Source organism: Oenanthe melanoleuca, chromosome 2 (genome assembly GCF_029582105.1).
Source record: "Oenanthe melanoleuca isolate GR-GAL-2019-014 chromosome 2, OMel1.0, whole genome shotgun sequence".
NCBI lineage: Eukaryota > Metazoa > Chordata > Aves > Passeriformes > Muscicapidae > Oenanthe > Oenanthe melanoleuca.
In genome coordinates, this window is record NC_079335.1 from 33,202,201 (window position 1) to 33,229,263 (window position 27,063).

At 38.5% G+C, this 27,063-nt stretch overlaps 1 protein-coding gene across 9 annotated transcripts in view; it reads right to left on the reverse strand.

Annotated features, from left to right (window-relative positions):
• SULF1 (sulfatase 1) overlaps positions 1 to 27,063 on the reverse strand; it is a 122,535-nt gene that overhangs the window by 57,945 nt on the left and 37,527 nt on the right. For 6 of the 9 annotated variants that reach the window (XM_056483924.1, XM_056483921.1, XM_056483925.1 and 3 more), the window contains 2 exons: positions 5,756 to 5,815; positions 5,204 to 5,438 (listed from right to left, as the gene is read on the reverse strand). In XM_056483924.1, the coding sequence (XP_056339899.1) occupies positions 5,204 to 5,375 (172 nt within the window). In that variant the 5' untranslated portion in view covers positions 5,376 to 5,438; positions 5,756 to 5,815. Of the gene's footprint in view, positions 1 to 5,203; positions 5,439 to 5,746; positions 5,918 to 27,063 lie in introns of all 9 variants that reach the window. The other 3 variants (XM_056483919.1, XM_056483920.1, XM_056483922.1) reach the window with 3 other exon arrangements.

A 27,063-nucleotide genomic window follows, 5' to 3' on the forward strand; every position in this document is an offset into this window, starting at 1 on the left:
GGAAAGAGAGTTTGGATATACTGGATGCTATTATTCCATGGAAAGTAAAGTATCAGTGATTTTTAGCTTGCCTCTGAGCATCAGTGTGCTTCACTCAGTAGCTTTTGTAATTTTTTACTATACAAACAAAAATATTTTTAAGGATTCCAGAAAGACTGAATTATTTTATTTTTCTCAGACTTCAAAACAAAGTTAAAATACAGACTAATCTAGAAATAATGTCAAAGCTGTATCAAATGTATAGGTCAATAGTTCTTCAAATGCTGTAGAAAAGCTGTATGCTACACAGAGTAAATTATTAGTCAACATGCCAGAAAATGCTGAGATTACCAATGAAAATGTTAATACTCTTTCATTTTATCAGATGTCAGAAGAAATAGAAAAATAGAGAGAGGGAGTAAAGGAGGGAGTAAGAGATGGAGGAAGGAAGGAGAGAATTGCGTAGCAATTTTTCTAAAGGAAAGTTTCTGTGGACACAAGACCAGCATGTCTGGTTCTGAAACTAAAGCACTGTGCTCAAAATCAGTTTTTGGGGCTAAAAATGTATGCAAAAAAATGGCAAAATGCAGCACATTTCTCAAGAAATTACACTGATACCTTTTAAAGAACAAAGACATTTTTTGCATCCTCATGAACTGCAAGGTGAGAGTGGCAGGGCTTGCAGATTTCTGATTTCAGAAAGGCTGAGCAGCCCTGGATGGAGTCTGTCAGTATTTGCTGACAGCTGTCAAAGTTTGTTCTTTATATTATCCAACAGAGCAGAGACTGAAGGGTGGATATGCCAGTATGTGCCCAGGAAACCAGTTTGTGAGTTGTAGCACTTGCACAATGTTAGTGGTAAAAAAAGGTTTCTGAATTTTATTTTCCTTTTTTTCCTTTGTTTTTTTTGTACAGTTGACTGTCCTTTACATATAGATCTGTTGATTCCTCCGATACAACAAGAATTTTTCTTGATGGTTTTGTTTATGCTGCTTGAAAGTCAAATTAAAAGAAGTTCTAAAGCAATTGCAAACTGCCTGTAAAACCATAAAACTCCCAAGGAGACTCGACTTTATGTGTTAGCAGTAAAATCGTACAAATTATCTTAGTAGCTGAAGTTAAGCTTGCTCTGTTTTAGTTTTAGGCTAATGAGTCAGTGCTGAATATGAAGTCTTTTGCATAAAAAAAATGTTAAAAGAAGGGAAGAGGCAGTAGGGTCTTCAGCATTTCATTTAAAATGCCAGGGTCTTTGTCCTTAAGGATACATTTAATATTATGTATGAAAGCCACCATCACTATGGACTCTTTGTCTTTCATAGCCCTTATTTTCTAAATGCAGAACATCTGCATTTGTGCTCTCCTAACCCCATGTGCATAGGGATATAGAAAAGTAACTGAGAGGTCCCTGAACACAAAAGGTCTCCATTTGCATGAGTAGGAGCATTTCACTGAATCATTAAGTAAAAGACAAATGAGAGATATCCTCGTTCTACATGCCTTTATCTTGGACCTCAGACTGACATTTTAGTTTTTGTTTTGTTTTGTTTTCAGCAGAGCTCTTCCATTTCTGAAAAGCCACAGTTTATTCCTGAGAAGTCAGCTGTAAAGTGCTTTGAGGTGCTCTGATGGAAAGTGGGCTATTCAGGTACCCTAATGCACAGCAACTGCAGCTGAGCTGATCTGCACTTTCCTGCCTCCATGTATTATAAATGAGTAGCTGTTAGAGGGCTTCCTCATTCCTCCAGCTGGTCAGCCCTCTGCTCTTGCAAACCTGCTGTTTATGACTAAGTTTCCCCTCCAGGTATGCACTCACTGACACTGATAATAGATTAAGCCTCTCTGGAAATTCTGGAACAGGCACTTCAAAGCAGGTGAGACTTCCTCATTAGGAAAACAAAACACAAGCAGGAGATAAAACTTGCTGATATAAGTTATAATCCTTTGCAGTCTGTGGCTCTCCTCACAGCTTGTGTTTTTTGCCATCTGGCCCACAGTCTCCAGGGCACATGCACTCAGGCACTGTCAGTCAGCAGGACACTCCTGCTCTACGTGACCGACTGGGGAGCCCCTGAGGGGAGCCAGGTAACTGGGAATGGCCATAGCCTCCCCACAGAAGTTAGTGAGCTTTGTCAGACAAGAAATTCAGTGTCACTTCCCAGTCTATTCTCATACCTCAAGAAATATGTTTGGCAACCAAGGTATCAAGTCTTTAAAGTTGCCATGGATTTTTATCACAGGTGAGCATCTCTACAAAAGGATATTTAGGAGCCCCCTGTCTTTATACAGGTTGTATGCAAGGCCCCAGGAAGGTAATGGACTTTTTCAGATCTCAGCACATATCCCCATTTTTTCAGCTTATGTTTTTCAGTGCTTTAGTTCTAGGGAAGATGGAAAGCACACCAGGCAAATTATGCCTGATGTGATGTATCTAGATGATGCTGTGCTCTCTTTACCCAGTGCTCTATTCAGTAGCTGGTTTATATAGATTTCACTGGGTGGTGCATTAGGCTGTAAAAAAGAGTAAAAACCACTGGAACTACCAACATACTCATTAGTTTTTACTCCTTTCTGACATTATGCAAGATATTTTTTTACAGTGAGGACTGTAAGAGTGATTGGGGTGTCATATTTTGAGGTACTGATGTGTGCAAATACTAAAGAATTGGGAAGAGGGGAAGAGACCAAAAAGCAAGCAAAATGTTGAACTGAAGATCTGGAGCCACTGCCCTGAAGAGCTACAGCATGCTGTCTGCAGGAGAGGAGAAGTTCTGGGTTCTGGGAGCTTTGATCCCAAGTATTTGCTGAGTTTCTTCAAGAGCTGAGGGCCAAGCTGCTTCACACAGCTTAAGCTGCAATCCACCAGCTGATCTAGAATATCCTTGCTCCTCATATAGACAGAAAGGGGCTGGACTTGTGGGGCAATTTGTTATTTTTATCTAATAACACGAGTGAGACAGCAACTCTGCTGAATTTCTTTGCACTCAAAATGCAAAACTCAGGGGGATGGTGCAGATCAATAGGAAGATGTGCATACCCCTATGGCTTGAGCACTAACTAAATGCAAACTCCCTGTCTCTTGCAAATTTTACTTAACATGACTCCTCTATATATCAGTTGCACTCAGTCAGATGAATATTTTGGTTCAATGCTTATACAAGCTCTGGAGACAAATCCTTCCTGATTGAAGTCTATAATGCATCTTACAGGCTTTTATGTTAAAGCATTCATTTAGAATAGCTTTTAGAAATATTTGTGCTGGGAAGACAATATCAAATAATCCATACTGAGCTACTTTCAGTCCTGTGATTTTTGGATACCAATGCCTAAGTTTTATTCTGTTTGTGGCAGAAAGTGTTACTTCCCACTGACCTTTGAGAAATTTAAGACTTTTCTCAGGAATCAATGAAGAGCAGGAGGAAAAGTCACACATGGAAAACAGTTTGGCTTTATTTTTCAAATAAGCAGAATGATTTATTGGCAGAAGTGCGAATAATGCAGTACAGTAAATCTTGGGGCTGAATCCTGTTTCCTGTGAAATGATCTATGAAAAGGAGAAACCTGTGTGTTCATTCAGGGCACTGGGAATGCATACACACCCAGGCTATTGCTCAGCTGCCTGCTAATAGGAGCCAGAGTGCCCTGTGAACATTCAGAGCAGCTTTCAAAGAGAAGAGCTCCACAGTAGGAACAAAGTGACTCGCCACATCCTTCCTCCTTTTTCACCACTCCCAAACCTCCTCACAAGACTGAAGACAGCAAGTTGGTAACACTCTGCTCAGAGATGTGTGCCCTACCTTCCCCAGTGCCCTGGAGAGAGTAGGCTCTTTCAGACCACAAAAAGAAAGACTTGACTTGACCCTTTTAACAAAATTTTTCAGAAGGACTCTATCAAAAAGAAATGCACTCCCCTTGTAAGAGCTGTGTTTTAGACCAAAAATAGATCTGGGAACAGCTATTCATTATGCAGCATGGCTAAACAGAGCAGAGGTTTGAAAGAGTGAAAAATAAAAAAAGATAAGAATCACTCAGATCTAAAAGCACATGTTTGGAGCTCTGCTGCATAAAAACAGCAACCCTCAGTCATGAAATATAGTTTATTAATTCTCAGAACCCTGCAGGACTATGGAATTATTATTGCATCGTGGCAAATACAAAAATGCTAGCAACCAGAGAACCGCTTTTAGACAAAGACCATATTTTGTCTACAATCTTCTGTCTGAAAGTATGTGATTTTAGAGCAAATGAAGTTTTCTGGAATGAAGCATTTTCATTTTTCAATGTCATATGGCATTTTGTCTAGAAATTCACTATACTTCTATTAAAATATGTCTCTCATTAAAAAAAAAAAAAAAAAAGAAACCAAACTAAGATGCAAGATTTCTTTTCAACTTGCCATTTTTTCACCTTTTTGATCTCACAACCCAAAATATTTGCTTGGGGGTAACCTAAAATGATCCTCTTTCTCTCCTTGATTTTTCATTATGGGCAGCGAACCAAAAAATCAGTTATATGCATAACTGCCATTAATATCTTTCTAACTTACTTAATGGAAAACATTCAAAGACCTCCTGGAACATCATCTAAGTGTTTTCACTTTTTCCACGGTAAGAAAAATATGTGAAAATCTCTTCTGACTGGTATGTGCTCTGATATGTAGTATACTTGTGAAAGAAAAACTACCATGCTTTTGTACATAAGGCATAGTTTTTAAAGCAGATGGATTTTAAACACTTCAGTAATTCATACAAATATTAAGATTACTAAATCCTGTAACTAGATGAGTTTGTCTGTGTGGATAAACATGTCAGATGACATACACCACTGTGACAAATATGTGGAGATAGAGACACCTATAAAGTCCTGAGGGAAATGCTGGCCTCATAAAGCTCAAATTTTTAAATGCTGTAAAAAGTTTTAGAGTGAGAAAAGGCTTTTGATGCAAGGTTTTACACATATGTCCTTGCATGCATTATTAAACAGGTTTTTTTGTGCTGAGTAAAGCCTCCCATGGTGGATTTTGATAAGCATATATTTCCTAAAGCCTATAATTAAATGTGACGAATGTTATTAAATAATATTTGTTGACTCATTTTCCAAACTAGTCCCACATTCTGACACTATTCCAGGACCAGCAACTTCACTGAATTTAAAGTTCTTTCTGCTTGGCATAAACTACTGAAAGACCCATGACAAAATGTAGTAGCAAACGACAATTATTTCTCACCTAGCTCCACATCCTGATCGTCTGTGAGTACAAGGATGATATTTGGTCTGATGTTTTTTCTCTCCTGCTGCACACGTCCTCTGAACCTCGGGGACTTGATGGTGGAACAGTGACTGGTTAGCATTTCAGTACTGAGCACTGCCAACATGAGTGCAAACCAAGAAGGCTTCATAGTAATTCCAGTATTTCAAAGAAAAGACTGATCCAGAAGTTCCTGAACTCTAGTTTTCAAGACCTGTAGGGAGGAAAAGAGATTCTGTTCAAGCAATAAATAAATTTCCAGTCATACATTGAAAGGATGATACTTGGGGAACTCAAGCCTGACACATACCATTTAACATGATTACAAGCCAGATTGCTGAACAAGAGATTTATTCTGTCATTTTCTAAGAACAAACTCAGTCATTCTGCAATTATGCTCTCTCAAATAATTTTTACTTGAAGTCATGCCTGCATTTTGTATAGACATGACTTCTGGTAAATTCCTCACAGTACTCCTTCTCCTACTCCCCACGCTTCTTTTTACGCAGCTTGTTTCCTTACATTCAGTACCTGGGCGCAGTGAAAAATTGCTGGGATGCAGACGTGCTCAGAACATCTGTAGGAGGAGCCCTGTGAGAAGGAGAAAGCAGAAGCCTTGTCAGTCAGAGACCTCACTACTGTGGCTGTGCTTCAAAGTCTCCAGAACTGTTTGTTACAGCTTCTTTCTCTGTCCTGAAAGAAAAGAGTAGAAAAAAATTGCATTCTCCATAGTTCCCGTACTTAATTTAATACCATAAAGGACATGTATCTCACATCATCAGACACAGGTGCTTTTCCAATATTTGTAGTCAGATTTACAGTGAGCTCTGAGAACACACATAAATTCCAGCATATGATGCCTGGCAAGCACTAACAGTGTTTTAGGTTAACCCACCTGCACGAGAGACTAAGCCCTTAAAAAGCAGAGGGGAGAGCATGGCAGCTATTTGCAATCTGCACGGGATCACTGTGTGAAAAGTCATCTTCCCACTGACAAGGAAGCTCATATTAAATGACAGTCCATATGATCTTACCCAGCATTGTGAAAGAGCACAACCATCCCTCAATCAATCAGCGACCGAGCTGAGTGCCTCATCCATAATGCACAGAACCTCTGCCACAGCCCTGTCCTTGCTATCCGCTCCCAGACCTGTCTCAGTGCCTCACCAGAGCCCTCTCCCGTGCCTGCCACTCAAACAGCCCTGCTTTTGTCAGACCTGCTGCAAGCACACAGGCTGCAGCACACTCAGACCTGCGACTGAAAATGACTGATTGGTCTGGAGAGGAAGGGGCAGCCACTTACACTTTGACATTTTTGGCATTACTGACTGAAGCTCTGCAAAACCCGTCTGTAACACAAGGGAAGGGAGGGAATATCTGGGGGCAAAAAGGAAGGGGGTGGGAAATAAACCACAGAGTCATGCCTGTTCCCTCCAGGGTATTGACCTGACACATACATTTCTTCTGGTTTTATTCTGGGACTGTGGATAAAAGCACGGCGATATTGGTCAATTAAAAAAAAACCTCACAGAACCACCCAAGCCCAAGAACAATCAAGAAGCTTGCCCAAGGGGAAGGCTGCATGGGAACTGGGGTGCACCTTACATAATTAGACTGGAGCATAAATCACGAGATCTGTGCACCCACACCTGAGACTTCAGACATGCAACATGAGCCACAAATAGATTAATAAACAGAAATAATGAGAGCAACGCAGAAGACAAAAGGGTCCCCAATCACTCACCTAAAAATGCATTAATAGGGAGATGCTCTAAATTTCAGGGGAAGAAGCCACAGCAGAGGAGGGGATGGGGATGGGTGCTGGACTGCTAGAAAAAGGATGGTGTTCTTGTTTCCACATACACCTTTTATTTTAAGCTTTGCAAGCTAAACAGTTTCATGCTCCTCACTCTGGCAGGCTGTAATTACACCAGGAGAGTGTGAATGTCTTTAAAAGGAAAATCCAAGTGTCTGTGGCAGAGAAATCTTGTCTTTCATTGTCTCTGCACCAACCAACACTCCAGCCTTCTGCTAACATTACAGCACTGCAAAGTCAATACAGGGGATCACCATCGAACAGCAAATGCTATTTCAGTGATTACACAACATTCAGATAACTGGAAGTCTGTAATTAGTCTGGACTGACTTTTAAAAATAGCTCCATTTCCATGTATATATTCTTAAGTGACATAAAAGCTGACAAGAGCCCCAGAGACCAGGGTCACCAGGGAAGTCAGCTTCCTTCTGCCAGACACCAGCTCCATGCTCTTGGTGAAAAGCAGAAATACAATGTCTCTAGATGTCTGATCTTTAAATAGTGAAACTTTGGCTCACATCACCAAGCACGAAAGGCTATATGAAGTGAGACTCAATGTTTAGTTTCTTACCTCAGTTGTACAACAAACTTTTTCAGACAATGTTGACCCAGAAAGTGCAGTCATCCTGACTGCACTCAGCAAACATTGGCACCAACGTGTTTGAGTAACCCCCATCACACGAAACTGCCAGTTCCTGACAATTACACCTCAATGCTAATAAAATTTACACTAATCCAAATGGACATTAACAAGTATTCTTCATTTCAACCTGTCTGGTCTGTATTAGTTAGTTTATGAAAAATCCCATTCCTCTAGCATGTTTGAGGCACCTTAGGCAGGTCTTTGCTAGAAATAAGAGTATGAAAGTTTCTCTTCCCCTCTAACTTTTTTCTCCTTGATGGATAAAGAAAAATGTCAGGACATATCTATACATATAAAATTAATTATACAAGTTTCGTTGAATGGTTCTTATACAAGAGCACAGTAATGCCATGTTTTGTTGCTCATATTTCAGTTTTGCATATGGCAAATCTTTATTAAAAGGTAATCTTCTACAACTTTTCCCTTTACAGCTTGTTTCCCACTCCTAGAAGGAAATGAAGTAAAGAAAACTTTCAAAATACAGGGTTGATAGGGGAGACAAGGCTCTTGTCTTGTGTTGGATACTGGCTGGTAGAATATAAGTGCCCCTGCAGATACTGCAATTTTTCTTGAGAAACAGACAATAATAGGAGAAATTCTAAAAAAATACCTTTTCAAAGTTACATGGGGAATCAAATAGTAATTCTTTTTTAAAATTAAGAAATCAAGATGGTACTATAAAAGGCATTTTTTCTGAGCCAAATAGACAATTTTCTATTGGGAATTTTAGAGTATATTTTTCTTATTGAAGATACTTATGATAACCAAATTGTAGTTAGTAAATAAATGAAACCAGAAGCATCCAAAGAAAGTAACTTTTTTTCCCCACAGTAGTAGAAATGCATAGTTTACAGTCATCTTGCAAAGAATAGAATTTGAAAACTTGGATCTTTAGTTGTTTCTATGCAACTAGTATTATAACATACAGGTCAGGGAGTTATTGGTGTGGAGAATTAATTACCTATGAAACTTGAATTACATTGACAGAGGACTGCAAAGAAAGGCTACAATGCCACTTTGTGTGGTGTGGCATAAAAAACTACAAGGACTTTATTTCTAGGTCTCTTAAGAGAGCATCTTTCAGTGACCTAGAAGTAAAGCAAAAGGCAGAACAGTATCTTTTGAAAGTCTGTAGATTTGTTACTCATTTTGATCCAGAACTGTTCAAAATTTTTCATGGCATTGACTGAAAGTGCTTAGTTTGGAACACAACAAAAGGCAGCCAGTATTCAAAAAAGAGCATTTGCCACTTTGTTCTCATGTCCACATTGTCACTCAATTCACTTAGAATGCCATTTTGTGTTTGGCCAATAAAAATCTGCCCACTTGGTTTATGAAAAGGGCACTGAGCATGCACATGGATATGCCATTAGAAGATTTAAAGATATATGAACTTATTCATATTTAATATTCTACAAATGTGGCTTCCACATATCGTTGCACAGGGAATCTGGCTTACATGAACACATTTCCTGTTTGTAAATCTGACATCAAATGAGGGGATAGTGAGTAATGACACTGGACTTGTGTCCATCTCCAGTACCATGTGCTATGCCCCACATCAGTAATTTATGACCAAGGGGTAACAAAGGGAAACAACTTTGTCTTCTCTGCATTCGTGTTCTCTTTTGAGCATGAACATTGAGGCAAAATACCCAAAGTTATAGATTAAGGCCCACTGTCCTAGTGGCCTTTCCTTTGAAACAAAAATGGATCAGACAATAAAGGAAACAGTGGTAATAATAACAATAATACTAGTAATAATGTGGACTGTAATTGTGGAGCTTAAGAATCACAGGATTGTTAGGGTTGGAAAGGAACTCTGAAAATCATCTAGTCCACAGCCCTCAGGTGTATCAGTCACTACCCCCAGTTTTGTATCATCAGCAAACTTGAGAAGGAGAATGCTGGATTCTGTTCCCTAGATATTAGTAATAAATATCTCCAGTGAATTGAGAATGTAAGAATCACAGGGTTCTTAAATCAACAAACTTTTAATGCAGCACCTATTTGTGTTGTGTCCCTCTTTTCTATCCAGTATCCTACAGATTTTATCTCTATAGTTAGATTTCCTTGCTTCCATAAATTGACACAGTTGTATGTAATTCAGATATAGTCTACAAACAAATGTTTTGCAACTTAGAACATTTTTTAAATTGTCTGACAAGTGCAAGGAACTTGCACAAAAATGCATCAAATGCATGGGGGAAAAAAAAGCCTTGACATTGCAAGTGTTCAGTTGCATAGTTTTCTTTATGCAAAAGATAATCTTGGGTAACTTTTTCTTACAGGCTTCTCTGATAAATAAATGGATAAAACCTCTCAAAGGCACAAATTCTGGGATATCAATCACCACAAGAAAATGAGCTTCCTTTCTTCACCTCAAGCAGAAGAGCATCTTCCTATGTATCTTACTTCTGACCTGCAAACTTGACAGTTTTGGCTTTAATGAGCTTTTTTTACAGGAATATGATCCCAGTGTTCTCTGTTTCCTTATAATAATAAGGACTTTCAATAAAAAAAAGGGAAAGGCAAAGGACAACTAGAAAAGCTCTTAATTCAGTGATGGGACTCTGCTATTCTCAGTGTTTTATAATTTCCAAAATGACCTTAGGGATTGGTCACATTGCTGGGCACCTGCTCAGCATAATTTCAAAAATCTGCCAGTCTGCCTGTGTGTCAGAGACATAGTCAGTGGCATCATGTAAACTGGAGATGGCTTCATCCATCCATGGCCCTACAAATGTCAGATTCAGGGTTTACACCTACATACATACATACATACAACCATAAGTTGTGCTCTTTAAATTGAGATGTGTCCACCTGACCTTGCTGCTGTATTTGAGAACATTTTGCACACATGGAAACTCCAGAGTGAAAGAAAGTGAAAGGGGTTTTCTGGGCCACATAAAGAATCTTTGATGTTTGTGTCAAAGGGTGGATGGACCTCTCAAAGTCTCTCGTGGTCTATGCTGTGAATCATAACAAGTGTGTGGTTTGAGACTCAACAAAATTAGAAACTTCATAAGATTAGTAATTGCATGAAGATTGTGCAGACAGATTGAAACTACATAATAAAAGGTCAGGGAGGCAAGATGTTCATCTGCACCCAGTAGTTCAGAGGTCTTAAATCTCCCCCTTAAATCATATTGCCTTGACGACTAGAGGGTTGTAACACCCTACAACAACAATAACAACTCTCACTTTCACTAATACAGTGAAGCACTTCAGTGGAAAAAGCTGTTGACAGATGACTGTTTTAAGTTTAGCAATGTTAGAGCTCTTCTCACATCTTCCTCTTCTATCTCGTATTTAAAGGCAAACGCTGCAATCTCTGACTGCCAGGCACGACCGTGCAAATCTGCAGGGCAGTTTCCTGTGGGAATATTGAGCCTGCAGCCATGGGAAACACATTTACAGTACAGCAGAAGTCAGGAAAAAGCAAGATTTACCATTTCTTCTTAAAGGTTAATCCCCTAATCTAGGTTGTAAAGTACAGGATTTGCAGCGAGCACAAAGAATGTAGTTCCTATCTGTGTCTGATCTAATCATTATCCATTGGATTTCCAACACACTTAACTAATCAATCAGATATCTCCTCCCCTTTCAAATGTGATATGTGTATTCTAATGATGGATCCTCAGTGCCTCGAGCTAGATTAATTTAAAGTAACTATAATTTAAAGTAATTGCAGGTAGGGAGAATCATAACCTTATATTACGTTTTTACATTGTAATTTTGCAAACAGTTACCAACAGGAAAGGAAAAAGCTTGCAGTGACTTGAAAGTGCAATGCAGGCTTGCTAACCCACTTTTATAATTTTGTACAGGTTAAGGGATATTCTTAGTAGGTAGAAGTTTCCAACACTTCATCTGTTAAGGTGAAACAACAAACTCCAATAACATTTTAAAAATACACAAGTGTAGGAGAAATGATCTGCCTTTGAGAAAAGAAAAATGTGCATTTCATTTTAATGCTGCTGATATAGCTGAAAAAAGCAGTAAAGAAAATCAAAATGAATGTTTTTTATATTAAATTCAAATTTGTGGGAGTTTCAAAACAAAATCCCCATATATTTTTCAGTAAGAAAAATGCCCATTGTTAGGTTACAAACTTTTAATAATATACAGTTATCTAAATTTATTTCTCACCATCTGATTTACTTTGTTTTAGAATTTCATATTTCAACACAGCCAAGGAGTGCACTTGTCATACAAAAGAGCCTGGTATAATTGAGCCAGATGACGTGCCCCACAAGTAAAATCAGCCATTCATGAAAGCTGGTCACCAGAGGCCATTTCAAACAATGCACATTTCAAAGTAATCTAAAGTAATCCCTTTTTTCTACTGATTTGGTTTCCAGGCAGTCTTAAGCACATGTGTGCAGCAAACAGGAGGCTTATTAAAACCTCATGTTATATTGGAGGCTATAATGCCACTGCCTTGTGATTGAATTCCATGTCTGTTAGTCTTCAAAGAGAGGGAAAAAAATAAATTAAATTTATATGCTTATTACACATGAGTGTCATGATACGTGCAGTTTATTAGCACTTGCTAAATAATTAAGACTGAGAGAGATAATTAGATGTGCACTAGGCTCCAAGCAGGCTTCTGATATCAGATTTTTTTATCTTTAAAGGAAGTGGCTTTCCAGCTAGAAGGTAATATAATTACTAAAAGACTCCAATTATTTTTCAAATATAAAGACTAAATTCTGTGTATGAGGGAATCTCAGGTAATTTTAAAATCCCATTTTAAACCCACATATTTTTGCTATAAATAGCATAATGCCCCACTTGCTCACTTCAGCAGTATGGGGCATTATAAAAATACACTACACAATAACACACTGACAATTCAGTGGTTCAGTAAGTCGTCTTACATTGGGAGATCATATCACAGAGGTGAACAACAACAACAACAACACAGTTTGTACATTTATTTTAATTCCTGTTTAAGTTCACTGGCTTTAGAAACTGTGCAAGACCACAGCTTTCTACATCTCCTTTGGAGAGAAAACTCTTCATTTAAAAAGTTTCCTCTCTAGATATGTTTACTTCTCCTCCAATGTGTGTTGTCACAGGGAGGGGCTGGGGTAGGTGGTGCTGTCGTGAATCTGAGTGTAAGCTGAGCCTAACCCCTGGCTGCTCCTGCTGACTGCCCAGGGGAAGCAACAGAAGCTCATGGGCACCCGGGTTTATGGAAGGACTGAAGGGGGAGGAATTGCCTGTATGAATATACACAAGTGTATGCATGTAAACAGGGAGCATCTCCTGTATTTCTAGGAGAGGAGCTCAAATATATTTTAGTCAGAGGATGGACTACTCAGAAACACTGTAGGACATCAGATATGTGGCATTCCCTGGACAGCCAGGGGTGTCAGGCAGTTTTAAATGCTTTTGGAAAACTTCCTCTATTATACAATAGTGCAGAAAGTAAATTTATTTTTAGCCCCAGCACTTTGTGTGCTTACATGCAGTGAACACACTCTTGTGCACCAAGGCTCACTACAGATTGCATGAGGTGTCTGTTGACTTTTTCTTTCACTTTCAGGTCTGGACTCCTAGCCTAATAATTTTTATCATATAATCCCATTATATTCTAATGAGTTTTACTTTCAAGGAGTCAAAACTGAATTTAATAGGACTACTAAGATATGCATCAATGCCTCTGGTCCTGAGTTCTGTTTTTAAAGCAAGATCTCTCCTACTACGCTACTTCTTTTTTGTCAAGCAGTTTTTCCAGTCCTGGCACAGTATAAATTCTTCCTTCACTGATATGCATGTAAAAGCTCCTTGACAGGCCAAGAAATGTGTTTTCAAATAAACTCCTCCCTGACAAACCTGTACTATAGAGAAACCAGCCTACTGTTAATAGTAAACAGACAGACCCAACAAAACAATCTGTTAGAAAAAACCCAAACATCCTTTGTATCCTTTTCCATAAAGACTAGCCAGCAAGGAAGATGCATTGAGTGGAGGCACTGCTGAGCACAGCACCACCCTGCCATCAAGCTTGTTTTTAATCTGCCTTGTAACCAGGAAGCCCTTGGAGCTCCCCAAGCTCCATTTTCTGGTGTCACACAAGGTAGAGCCCCAGCTGCCAAGAGGATGATATCACAATAATCCTCTCTCCTCCCCTCACCTCTGTCCCACAGTCCCCACACAAGAACACATCTGAGTCTGCTCAGGGACGTTTGCAGAGCGACCTGTGACTGACCCACCATGGGAAAACTCAGAAAGTCATCTGCACATTGTCCTGTCCTAGCAGGTGGAGATGGTTTAGTAGAGGAATGCCAGCAAATAGAGCCAAGGAGAAGAACTGATGGGTTTTGCTGCCAAATTAGGTGTCTAAGACATACTTAACCTCTGATACATGTTCTGCTCTGCAAATGAAATAAGTCTCTTGTATTCAACAGGACTGCTCAGCTCCTTAAAACAACTTCCTGCAGGCTCTTCATTCCTGGTGGAACAATATTTTAAGATCTTTGGTATCTTTATTTCAAGAAACATCTAATGGTACATGAAGAAAGGCCAAAATGTATAAAGCATCAGAATACTGGCTTTCATCTGAAGACTTGTGTCAAAAAAACCTGAAATTAGAGTCACATTTGCCTGTTCAAGGACAGACTATACCATATACAGCTTATTTGTCTGAGGAATACCAATTATTCCAGCCTGAATCCTGAAAACCCATTCTCAAAGGGCTATTTGAAAATAATCTTCAGTCAGAGATCTAAAAGACTCAAGAATGACTTGCTGAAATTATTCTGTGAACAACTTTATCTCAGAAAACATTTTGAAGGGATATCACATATAAATGCACCTTCATTTTCCTAGTGAAAATGCCTGGGGAAACACTTTCTTCATCTTTCAAGTACACATACAGGTATTTCAATTTCACAGTACTGGCTTCTGTAGATGAGAGAACAGTTTTAAACATGGCAGATGAAGCTGAATGTATTGAGGCCAGCATTCTTTTGTTTCCAATGCACTTCTTATTAAGTGAAGTTTCTATTTAGCAATGAAGAGGCATGAATTTGTACCACCTTTATTTTTTATAAATATAGATAACTGTATATCATTTTATATCATTAATTGTAAGCCTGCTCATGAGCCAAGATTCTACCGAGGTGCTCAGCAAATACTGAATTATTTTTAGTGGTGGAGCAGGCAGTCAGTTTTATGTCACAACACTGGACTACTGGACTGGGCATTATTCACAGAGAAGGGAAAATGGGAAAGGAAATTGGTAATCATCAGCCAGAAGCTTCTGAATAACACAACATGGATCAGGAATGTCAAGGACTAGGATGTATAGGAAGTCACTTCCAGAAAACTGAGAGGAGTTAGAAAGGCAAAGAGCAGGACCATAGTGTTTTTCTTCATTTTGTGTAGGAAGGAATTTGAGAGGTATCTCATTTCACAGTGATTATTGTGGGGAAGCCACCAGTGTTTGCTTTACTGGATGGTTGGGGTTTTTCCCTAAATGTAGATAAGCTGTTCTTACATGAACGCTGTCTCATAAACTGTGTCAATGACCCAATTCAGGAATGTTTACACCAATAGAGAATCTGCTCCTCTGTCCTTAGCAGGCTCAGCTGGGAGGTCAGACCAGGCTGCTCAGGGCTTTACCAAGCCAGGTTTGAAAACCCCAAGGGTAGACACTGCCCAAATGCTTTGGGGCCCTATTCCACTGCTTCACTGTCCTGAGGGTGAAATTTCTTTTTCTTTATTCCCAGTCTGAACATCTTACATTTCAAGTTGTGTCCATTGCCTTCTTGCCTTGTCCTCCTGCCATGTGTGACTGTCAAGAATAAGGCTCTGTCTTGTCAGTGACCTCTCTCTAGCTGGGACCCCAAAGCTTCTCTTTGCTCCAGGCTGAGCAACCTTCTCCTCTCACTTATTCACAAGGGACAAGGGCTCCAGCCCCCAAGCATCTTCATGGCCATTTACCAAACTCACTCCAGTTTATTGATGTTTTTCCCATATTGGCAAATTAGAGCTGGACATACTATTTAAGGCAATTCTAGAATTTAGTATATGGTAGCATCAAGGAGCAACATCTGTGTCTGTCATTGCCCACAAGGCTGAGACCCTCTCTATTGGCTTTCTGTTCCACCCATTTCATCACTGTGCACAGTTTAGAAGAAATTACTGATATTTGTCTCCCTGCTTAAAATTCTTAAATGCTAAAGGCTAAATTCTGTTTCTCAGTCAAGGGAACTAGACAAAAATTCAGGTTTTATCCTTATCCTTTAAAATGGGGAAAAGTCTTCCAATTATTTCAGTGGTCATTTCTTCACAGAAATGAAAGCTGATTAAAAATATTTTTGGGTTTTTTTTTCTTCTTCTTAATGAAAAAGTTAAAACAGTTGGGACTTGGAAAAAAGTAAAACTTTATGTAAGAGAAAAGAGAGATTTGAAATACCCAGGCCCCATGTAAATGCAAAGAGCACAGTTGGAATGAAACAAATGATCTCACTGGTTTCTGATGAGCTGGGTGGTGAAAATGTTTCACACTAACCACACTGCATGCTCATAGTACAGGAGCTAATTCATCTGCCATGAATACATTCCTGTATATGTTGTCCTTTAAAATAAACAAGCAAAAATGAGTAATTTATTGAGTTAAACGAATAGTTTTCCAGAGGGACCCCTTGTGTCCCATATGACTGATTTTAAAGTCTAAATGAAAGCAGCTTAAATGCAACATCGTCTGTCTCACTATGTGAAACAGTCACTGCTTTAAAATATGGAATTTCAATTTTTAACACTGTCAACAAGTTCCAATTGTTCCTTAAAATATCATTTGGACTGCTTATTCATTTCTTGGAAGACTGCAACACTAAACACAGGGCTGCAGATGGTGAATCATGACAATTTTCCAAAGTCTCTATTGCATTGCATTTACAAAATATGTTTATTGCTAGATTTAATTTAAGGAATTTTGATGGAAAATTTATAACTACAACAAAGCAGTTTTATAGGAAAATCTTCTAGAAAAGAAGTCAAATCCTAACCAGCAGCTCTGCATGCAATAAATTTTTACAAATCCTTTTATATTTCAATATATTTAAATTTATGAAAAAGTTTATTATTTTTGAGACATCATTATGATCTGTTAATCACACAATGATTACTGTCTTTCCCAGGGTTTTTCTGTCCTAGAAATGAAGTTATTAACTTCCATTTGTTCTCATACAATCTTCCCAAAAGTACAGGTTACTCATGGAGGCAAGCTCTGATCATAAGGTCTTACCAGTAGATAGTCTGAAACTGAAACAGGTTTCTTAGATTAATACAGACTCCAAACAACTTCCCTCCAAAATTAAAGGTGCTTTCCATGGCTTACAGTGAAGAGCAAACAGCAACTCTTGAACAGAAGTTTCAGAAAAAGTCTACAAAGAGGCCATGGCATAATCCCCACTGTTTTCTGCACAAACATTTTCCTTTGTGGCAGAAGAATTCAGAACTGAACATCAACACAGAAAAATTTCCAGATTGAAAATACTCTGTAATTCGTGTTTAGTGTCCTGATGCATATCTGGAGATTTGCACATAAAGAAAAGCATTAACACTCTTTGGGAAAACCACTTACTGTGATGGTGGTGATGGTGGTGTGCAGAGAGGCACCACAAAAAACTTCTGCATCAAAGAAAAGAGGATGCCCTGATAATACAGCATCTTCATGCTTGTTCTTCTGTTCAAGTTTATAATGTGTTTTTATAAAGTTCATGGCTCTCCTTAGAACCTCCTTAAAAATCAAGGTGGTTTTGAACAGTTGGCACACCCAACTTTGAGGATGTGGGTGACAGCACCCACAGAGCACAGAGCACAACCCACACTCAGTCCCCTGCCTGAGATACTCCACTTTCTTGTTTTTCCATTTAACTGAAAGCTCCTAGAAACTTCTCTTTTCCCCAGCCTGGTATAAAATAGTCAGATTATGGACATGTTCAAATTTGGTCAAAAGTATACCAAACATTTCAGAGTATCAGGAAGGAGAAAGAATCTGAAATGAAAAATGCGTTGTGCTAAAGTATTGTATGGCACCAGCTTATGTTTCCATTATCTCCTACATTTAAAAAGCCCTCTTGACCTCTGTCAGAGGCATTTAAGTTAACATTGCAATGATTTGTTAAACTCTTGCACATTTCCTCGCTTGATTTTCTTTACCAAAACTAGGTCTTTTATTAGAATATTGAGTTACATATTTCACTTTTCACAGGGTAGAGCTGGGAAAGAGATATGACAAAACATCTGAGCGTTGGCATCTGTTTCCTACACCTGCTAATGTAATTTTTATGTATCAGCAAATGAAATCCTCCTGTTTCCAGAAACACCTATTGATGTGAGCACATTTTCAGGAGGCTCTGTGGGCCATGGGCAGGGAGGTGAAGGCACTGCAAGGTGGGCAGGGGCAGGCAGAGCCAGCGGTGCCTCATGGCTGTGACACAGGCAGCAACAGGATGATTGGAAGTGGCTGAACAAGGATCTATCCAGCTGAATGAGAATCAAAACCCTTGTCTGTAACTTCAGGAAAGTTGCCCTAAAAGTTGTAGTGGGCAACTACATTACACCTGGAAATTGTGACAGGTAAAACCCCGTAGAATTAGGCAGTGTTGTGTGCAACAGTGTAAACAACGACAACCAAGACCTGTGATACAGTAGAATGTCATAAATCACATTTACCAGCATGGTAAAGATAGTCTGTTTATTATGAATTACCCTATCTTCTATGGTTTAGCATTCAGTTCAGCAACTATGCAAAATATATATCCATTGTTAGCAGTCGAATGATGGAGGTTTTAGCTTCCAGGTGAGGACACAGTGGGAAGGCAATTTTAGGAAGCAAATAGCTGTAACCAAACAGCAAAGAGCTATTGCTAATACATTTTCTTTTTAGCGTGAAATTGCTCAAAACCAAGACAGCTGATTGACTAGTGTGAATCAGATGGATGTCCTAGACTGCATGATGAATGTCACAAGTTAGCATCTAATACCTGCCTAAGGCTTAAAAAACTACTCCTCATGCCATCTGTTATGGAAATATCCTGTTGAATAGGACTTCTGGACAAATTCTGCCATTCTCTGTTTGTAAATGATATATGGAATATAACACTTCCAGTATTTTTTCATGTTTTCTTACTGACATCTTTTGTATAAGTTCCTTGATTCACCGTGCAAAGAATTAGTTAATTGATTTTCACTGGTATCAATGCAATAGCAGTGAAACTAAGACAAAGAAGGATCAGCTTGACTACTCTGACTCCAGACTAAGCTTTTTGCTTACCTCCAAGTGTGAGACTCAGATGGAAAACCTTTACTATTCAATCTGAAAATAAATTTCAATACTATTTCATGCCATGGAAAGAAAATAACCAAAAAGCTCTGGGAGACTTTTGTTTCCATTGCAAAGTGAAATGAAAAAAATCTGATTCCTTGAAAGCTAAACTGTCATCCTCTGGCCATCTCTACCCTTAATGAAAGATATAATGCAGATCATACATCCCTATAATATTAAATTACAGGAGTAATAAGTACAAGGCTTGCCTTAAAACCCTATGATATTATGACTGAGGATGTTATACCAGACAGACTTTCCAAAACCAACACCATTCATTAATTTATTTTGGCTGATGACATGTCAAGCTAGACTGGACCATGAACTTGGATCCTTGATGATCATTCAGGTGAGACTCCTTGACCATGTATTCCTTAACTCCCATTCATCAACCTTGCATTTGAGCTAATACTGTCTTACACTTAATTCATCACTTTGCTTGTAAAATGATCACACACTATTCAGAAATTATTAAGATAAATGATAAGCTGACAATACGTATTTGAGTCAATGTTCAAAGTAAAAGCATAATTTCCCTTACTGCTCTATACTGTAGCAATGTCAGACAGACTGTGTGTCCTGGTTTCTTCTGGGGTAGAGCCTAGTAGCTGGTATCATGTTATGTCCTGAGATTAGTACCAGAACAATGCTGAGAACACATTGCATGTTGTCAGTTGTTGCTAAGTAATGTTTATACCAAGTCAAGGGATTTTCAGCTTCTCATCCTGTGAGAAGGCTGGAGAGGCACAAGAAGCTGGGAGGGGACACAGCCAGGAGAGCTGACCCCAGCTGGCCCAAGGAATATTCCATAGCATGTGGCATCATGCTCAGTATATAAACTGGGGGGAAAGCTGGCTGGAAGCTGCTGCTTGGAAGCTGGCTGGATATTGGTCATCAAGTGGTGAGCAACTGCACTGTCCATCACTTGTTTTGTGTATTCTAGTTCTATTAGTTTGAGTGTTAGTAGTGTTATTATCCTTATTTTCAGGCTCATTAACTCTCTTTATCTCAAACCACAGGTTTTCTCCATTTCACTGTTCCTATTCTCTCCCCCATTCTGATGGGTGAGAGTGAGCAAGGAGCTCCATGGGGCTTAGGAACATTTCTTCATTAATGTAAGATGTGCATGACCTTAGGGATAAGGGTAAGTAAGGGAACTTGAAAAGATTTCCTGATGTTCACCTATCTACTAATACAAAATTTTCAGACTAGTTAATTTTGCAATCTTCAGCTGTCTTATGATTCTCTGTCATATATATAAATATGCAGCCATCAGACCTTCTACATTTAAATCCCCAACACTCTTTGAAGAAAAAGTGAATTTAAATTGTATTACCTATAGGGCATTCAGACTTCAGTAATGACAATAAGAATGAGGACTGAAATAAGCTTGCTGCTATGTTGTGGGCTATCTTGGTAGCTGCATCATGTTAAATGAGCATGTCACCTGTTGTAGCAAATGCAGCACATCCTGAACAAGTGTAAGTCAGCACAGTTATGACAGAGGAATTTGCTGATCCCATAGCCAGGTTATTGGTATTACTTAGCTACTTTGTTCACAGGTTCCTGCCTCAGAGAAAAGTCCTCACAATAGGCTGGTACCTTAAGGAGAAATGCTGGCATTTGAACAGTAGTCACCATCTGTTGGGTTTTTTGGTTCATTACTGGCTCAGGCACAGGTAAGATGTCCTCCTCCATTCCACCACTGTATTTGAGTCTATCTAACAATATCAGCTCACATCTGAACCTAATTTTTCTCAAGCACATTTCCCCTGCCCTGGAGCAGGAAAGGAACTAAAATGACACTCAGCATGGAGGCAGGGTTCCTTACTAGAAAGAAAGCAGTAACTCACAAGGGAAGAACCAAGAATGGCTATTTTAGTGAAAATGTTTGTTAAGTATAATTTTTCCAAGTCTTATCAGTACATGTAACACACCAAAAGTTCAGTAAAAGGAAATTTTGTGAGCAAGTAATCAAAGTTTTCTCTATTTCCACAGCCAGCTATTACTGATGTTGTCATCTGTGCTGACAGTGTAATGTCTCCCTCACTATTTGGATTTTTTTCTGTCTTGAACTAACCAGTGGTTATGATTCTTATTATTTTTCTTATTCTTTTTATTAACCAGCCTTCTAGGAAATGACATTGACAGCTGAAGATGGGATACACACATTAGTTAACATGCAGCCTTCTTTATTTACAAAGGTTTCCTCAATTCTGCAATTTTCCTCGGATGCAAGGTGGTTATGCATTCAGTGAATAATTCCTGCCTTTTCCATTCCTCCAAGAAAATCACATAACCTAAGCACATCAAAGCTGCTGTCTATGGGGAATTAGCAAGGGATCACCCTGTGGAGGGTCTCTCAGCCTATGAATACTACTAATAAGGTAATAAGTATGAGAGTTTCCTCAATATGTAATTGCTTACTCTTCATCTCAGCAGGTTTTTCTTTACCTAATCATCAGCAAAATAACCCATGTAAATCACAGAATAGTCTACTTGTTTGATCAGTCCCTCTCTTTGTGTTAGCCCTTTGATATTTAACCTCCCATTTCAGCCAGCCTTACAAGGATGTTTTTCCAGAGAAACAGTATGTCTCACTGGATGCTATATTAATCATTTGGAGAGAAGGTGCATGTTGCTAGGCTGGCAGTAAGTGTATGCATGTGAAAGCAGGGCCAGTTGTGAGCCACAATGAGTTTCTTCTGCAGCAGACCAAGAGCCCTTCATCTTTATTGACCTAGAGAGCAGGTCAGATATGATGGCTGCTATAACAAAGACATTGCTTCAATGCAAAAATGCCTTTGCAGTCACACCACCTAATCAGTCTGAAAATCTCAATTTTATTTGTCTTTAAAATACTTCAAGATAACAGCACAATATGACTGACATGCTAGAGGAAAGGCTAATACTCAATCTTTTCCAAGCCCTGACAGACATGCAAATTAAATCTGACTGGAGATTGTAAGTCTTTTGGCAAACTCTAAGTAACTTTTCACCTACTAACTAAAGCAACAGCTAGCTCCATAAAAAAGTAAGTTCACCAGATAAATAAAACGTTTTGTCTCTACTGGAAAAAAAGAACCCCAACAAAAACCTGAGAAAACCCCCAAACAATTAGAAAACCTTGTGGTAAGCAATGGGCTTATAGTGTCTCTTTTTACTCTGCAAACTTTTTTTTCACCCAGCTTGTGAGAAAGCAAGCAAACTGCATGCTAACTATAGCACATTTCCCTGTTATTTTCTATGACCAAGCCCATGACAGTGAATTGTGTGCAAGTGGATGCTGAAAAGTAGCAACTTAGGATCAACTTGGATTCAGGTAAAGGATAAAAACTGTCACATACACCATGACAAAAGAAGGATAATACTTTCACCATTTTCCTATCCTAGGGCACTTTCTCTAGGCTTACCTGAAGAATAAAACTTCTAAGGTATCCATAATGGAAAATTAATACCCTGACACTTATGTATGTGTTACATTGGAGGCAAAAACGTAATACTTCCAAAAATTAAAAATTAATTTTATATGACAATTTCAGAAGAAGAGAAATCTAAGATAATTAATGAACTTTTCAACAACAAAATAAGCTCGTACCCACAGAGATACGACACTGTAAAACTACTCAGAGATTAAGGTTGTAAGTTGTGTGGCAAATATTATAGGGATCTCAGTTTCTATCCTGTTTCATGGGATGAAAAGGAGTGTTTAACTGCTTGGCTCCTGCTGTTTCTGAATGAAAATCCAATGCTTCATTAATATTTATCCCTTTTTCTTCTAACCCTACTATACATGCTCTCTTTTGGGAGTTTCAGGAAAAACGAGCAATTATCACATCAAAGGTCATCAGTCCACCAGGGAAACTTCAATCCTTAACTGGTGGAGAATTGCTGCAGCTTTTGCAAACATCTCAGATCAGGAGAGCAAGTGTTTTCCCTCCTCCCTTCCCTCCTGTGACTCTTGTTGGTTTTATTTAATCAGCTTAGAAGACCTCCTCAGTTTTCCTGTGATGCCATACACTATCCTAGACATCAAAAAGATTTTTATACTGCAGTTATATTTATACAGAGGGAATAAAAGAATAACAATGGTGATTTAACTGTGCTGCACAAGTGGTCTGGTCTGACACTGAGTCTGAAAGACTCACATCTCCCAAAATGTATTTTTGTTCTGAAATTATTTGCAACACTTTTGCTTACTTAAAAGCAACAGTAACATTCAAGAAAGAAGATAGTCCATCAGGATGAAAATGACAGAGATGTTCAATTTACTGCACAGCAGAGAACCACTGAGAAATGGAGACTATTCCTGCCAACAGCAAGTGTTAAATAGAAAGGATGTCAGTCAAATGCCCAAGATAAATCAAGAAACTGTTTTCAAAATAACAATCTTAAAAAAAAAAAAAAAGTTAAATTCTGTGTTCATGTTGCTTATCTTTTGGCTTCCTAGCTCTAAGACTGTGCATTTTGAAAGTATTTTTGGCAATCCTAGGTACTGAAATATGTTTATTTCTTTCTTCCAAATGAGAGATTTCAAAGTTTTCCTAGAATCATGTGATGCCAAAAATGAGATGCCTGATAAAGGAGAATGAGCAGGCAGTGCTAAAAATGTGCTCTCTTCAGGACTGAGGAAGATAGATCTGATGACACACAGTGGGAAGGGCATCACGTCCATCTGTGTTTTCAGCCTCACTGGAGAATGGATGACCAGACACCATTAATTCTGAGGATTGCTTTTTTGGACTCTTGTATGTTTGCACAATGAATTGATTTAGGTATGTAGGAGTCTTGATGTTAATCAAAACATGGCATCACTGTCATGTAGCCTGCTAGCTCGGGCAGCTTACCTCCACTAAAACAAAGTATCATTCAGTGCTTAAAAAAGCAATAAAAATAAATTAAAACAACAACACCACCAAAAAAACTATCAGGGAATAGTGCTCCACTTTGTTTTAAGTACCATTTCTTTCAGACTTCTGTTTCTGCCTCTAATTCTTTGTTCAAATCCTGTAGTCAAGTCGATTTGAGTAGGTCTTTCCTACTTTGTATGTGAAGCTGTGCAGGGAATTTGCTTTCAGGATATTGTCAAGCAAATCTGAAAAATTTTATCCAACTTACATTTTTAGTGTAACTAGTTAGTTGGTTTAAGTTAAAAATTTAATCCATGCTCCTCAGTGCCTCCTTTAATGATAGAGAATGAGAGAGAACACTCCCATGTACCAAACCAAACCAGCTGTACGGTTCTGAAGCATGGTTTTCACTTTGATAGAATTTAAATGTTTTAATTCCATGTTCCTTTACAGTACAATAAAAGCTAATCTCACATCTAAGGGAGTGGGAAGCCACATAAGAAGCCACAGAACCATTTGAAATTTCAGCCCTTCTCTGCTCTGCAGCCATCTTATCAAGACATGAGCTGGTGTGAACCTCCTGCATGAGAGAGTTCCCTCTTCATGGAACTGTTTTGGGGATGATCCTGTCCTTGTACTCACTTTGATAGGGCAGAAGAGGAAAAGTGGGAAACAGGCAGAAGAATTGTTCCTTCTCCCAGACAAAAGAAAGCTGCTGTCTTACTGTGTGCTGGCAAGGCTGGGAATAATGGTATTGCTACTACAGCTTTACATCACATAATTGCCTTAAGCTCCTTGGTCACCTTGCTAATGCAGGCCCTCCTCTACAATTCATGTACTTAAGGTGAATGTAGTGATGTGCTTTTACTGTATTTTCATATTACTGCACCTAGTCCTTGGATATTTAAGGGTTCAGTGCAATTGGCACAAAGTAAACTCAAGAATTAGGTAGGAGCATTTTTTGTATATAAAATGGACTTTGCTAAAGAGTGACATGAAATGTTAAACATTTGGTTTGTTCAAATGTCTAAAGTGACTAAACATTTGAACTTGACTTCAGAACATGAATATTTTCACTGCAAAATATAGTGTGCTGAGGAATTTTCCCTATGGCTATGGTATGAATGAGCTAAATCATCCCATAAAAAAAGACACATTTCTTCAATCTTCCACTGAGCTTGTAAAAAAAAGGGATTGCTATAGTATATTTCAAGCTTTTATTCAAGCAGTGACATTTTATTGTTTTTTTTTTTTTTTTATGATTAGTACATTTGGCCACACTGGTATTATCAGCTTCTTAATTCCTAGATACTGCTCTGTTTTTAGCTCTGCTAACTTTGGTACAATTCAGACAGATTTGACAAACAGAGTAGAAAGAAGCTGCAGAAGCAGCTGAAAGAGTTTCACTCCAGTGGACTGAAAGTTCACTCAAGTGAGCTGAAAGGAGCTTTCCAGGTAAGAAACCATTGGATAGAGACAAGGACATACCAAGAGTCTGTCAAGTGAACACTAAATATGCTGAACTGCCCTTAACTGATCCTTAAAGTTGAAATGACAACTGAAACCACAGAGGCCTTTTAAAAAAGTTTCTGCTATTAAAACAGTGACACTATTCCTCTTGGATAAAAATCGACCAGGGATATAAAAACCTTTGTGCCATCGAAGCTCAGCTGCAGCACTGTATCATGTGTGGCTGTGAGTGGTTAGAAACACACAGAGACTCTGAAGCTGCTGCAGGACATTCAGCTCCAGGAGAGTTACAGGACAGAAAGGATGTGCTAAGAAAAGCTGCTCTGGGTGCTGTGATAAGCACTGAATTTCACCTACAAGAAATGGTTCTGAGCATTGTACCCAGCAGTTTTCCTGAATTACAGTTCTGCAACTGGGACAGCTTGAAGATAGATTAGTTTGCTAATTACATACATACACTTAAAACTTCTGAAGCTTTAAGGAAAGATGTGTTTTCATGAAAGAGGCTTTCTTTTCCCAACAGGCTGAGGAAATTCAATTGAAGAATACAGTATCTGGATTACATCACTGTAAGGGCAAACAGACAAAGTACTTTGGCTTTTGCATTTTAATCAAGTTATAGTGTCTATACACTACTACAATCACAGTGAAATAAAAGCTTAATATGAAATACAAGTATTTTTACTTGTTGGCCCCAGGTACTGCATATTGCAAGACTGCTGCTTGTCTAGACACAAGGCTGTGACTAACTGATGATTAATTAGCTTTACTTATACTCTCATCAAATTCATTACTTTCCTAAGTAATTTCTTAAATGACTTAACTCATGTAGGCAAACTTGAGCAATTATTGACATAGTTCAAATTATTAAACACTTGTAGCAGAAAGGCTCAAAGAAACAAAATCAAACTGAAGTCTTACCAAATGTGAAGTTTTCCCTGGGGTCACAGGCAACAGATTTTTCTGGCTCCACAGAGCTTTCAGAATCTGTTCCACATGGTGTGCCTTTGGTCCTTGTTTTGATAAGGGAAGATTGAGGGACTTGCCCAGGCAATTAGGAAGGCATGGTTGGAACTACCTGTATTTATGGCAGCTCCCAGTGCATTTAACAGCCTATACTGACAGTAATTCCCTTCTCAGTTTAAGCAGTGTCTTAATTCTGCCACTGCTTACATTAAATGCTTGGAAGTTTGGATCATAATCTTGACTACAGTTATGATCTAGAAATAGTTTCTGTATGTGATTGCTACCATCTGGGTCAACAGTTTGTATTTTGTCAAATATCAATCACAAGTGGACCAGACTGTACTCCACTGAAAAACAGGACCATCCCAATATAGCTATTATTCACCTTTCAAAATGTGAGTCTCAATTAATTAATATTTTTAGAAAGTTCTTAATGATAAGTTGTTATAGAAATCAAAAAATATTTGCAGCCCATAAAAATGTTTTCTTCAGCACAATTAAGATATTTTTCTTGTTACATGTTCTCTAGTTATGTCTCAATCTTGTCCATGTATCTTAATTTTCCATTGTCTAGCAGAATTTTTGAGGTTTCTGGTGTCATTTATACACAAGCTGACATTATAGTTTTAGAATCTTTGCTGCTTGAAATAGGACCTTTGAAGAGAGAAGAAAAAAATACAGAAATTAACATAAAGTCATAAAGAATCTTATTGAATGATCCAAAAGTTTATTGTTCAGGATTCTCTG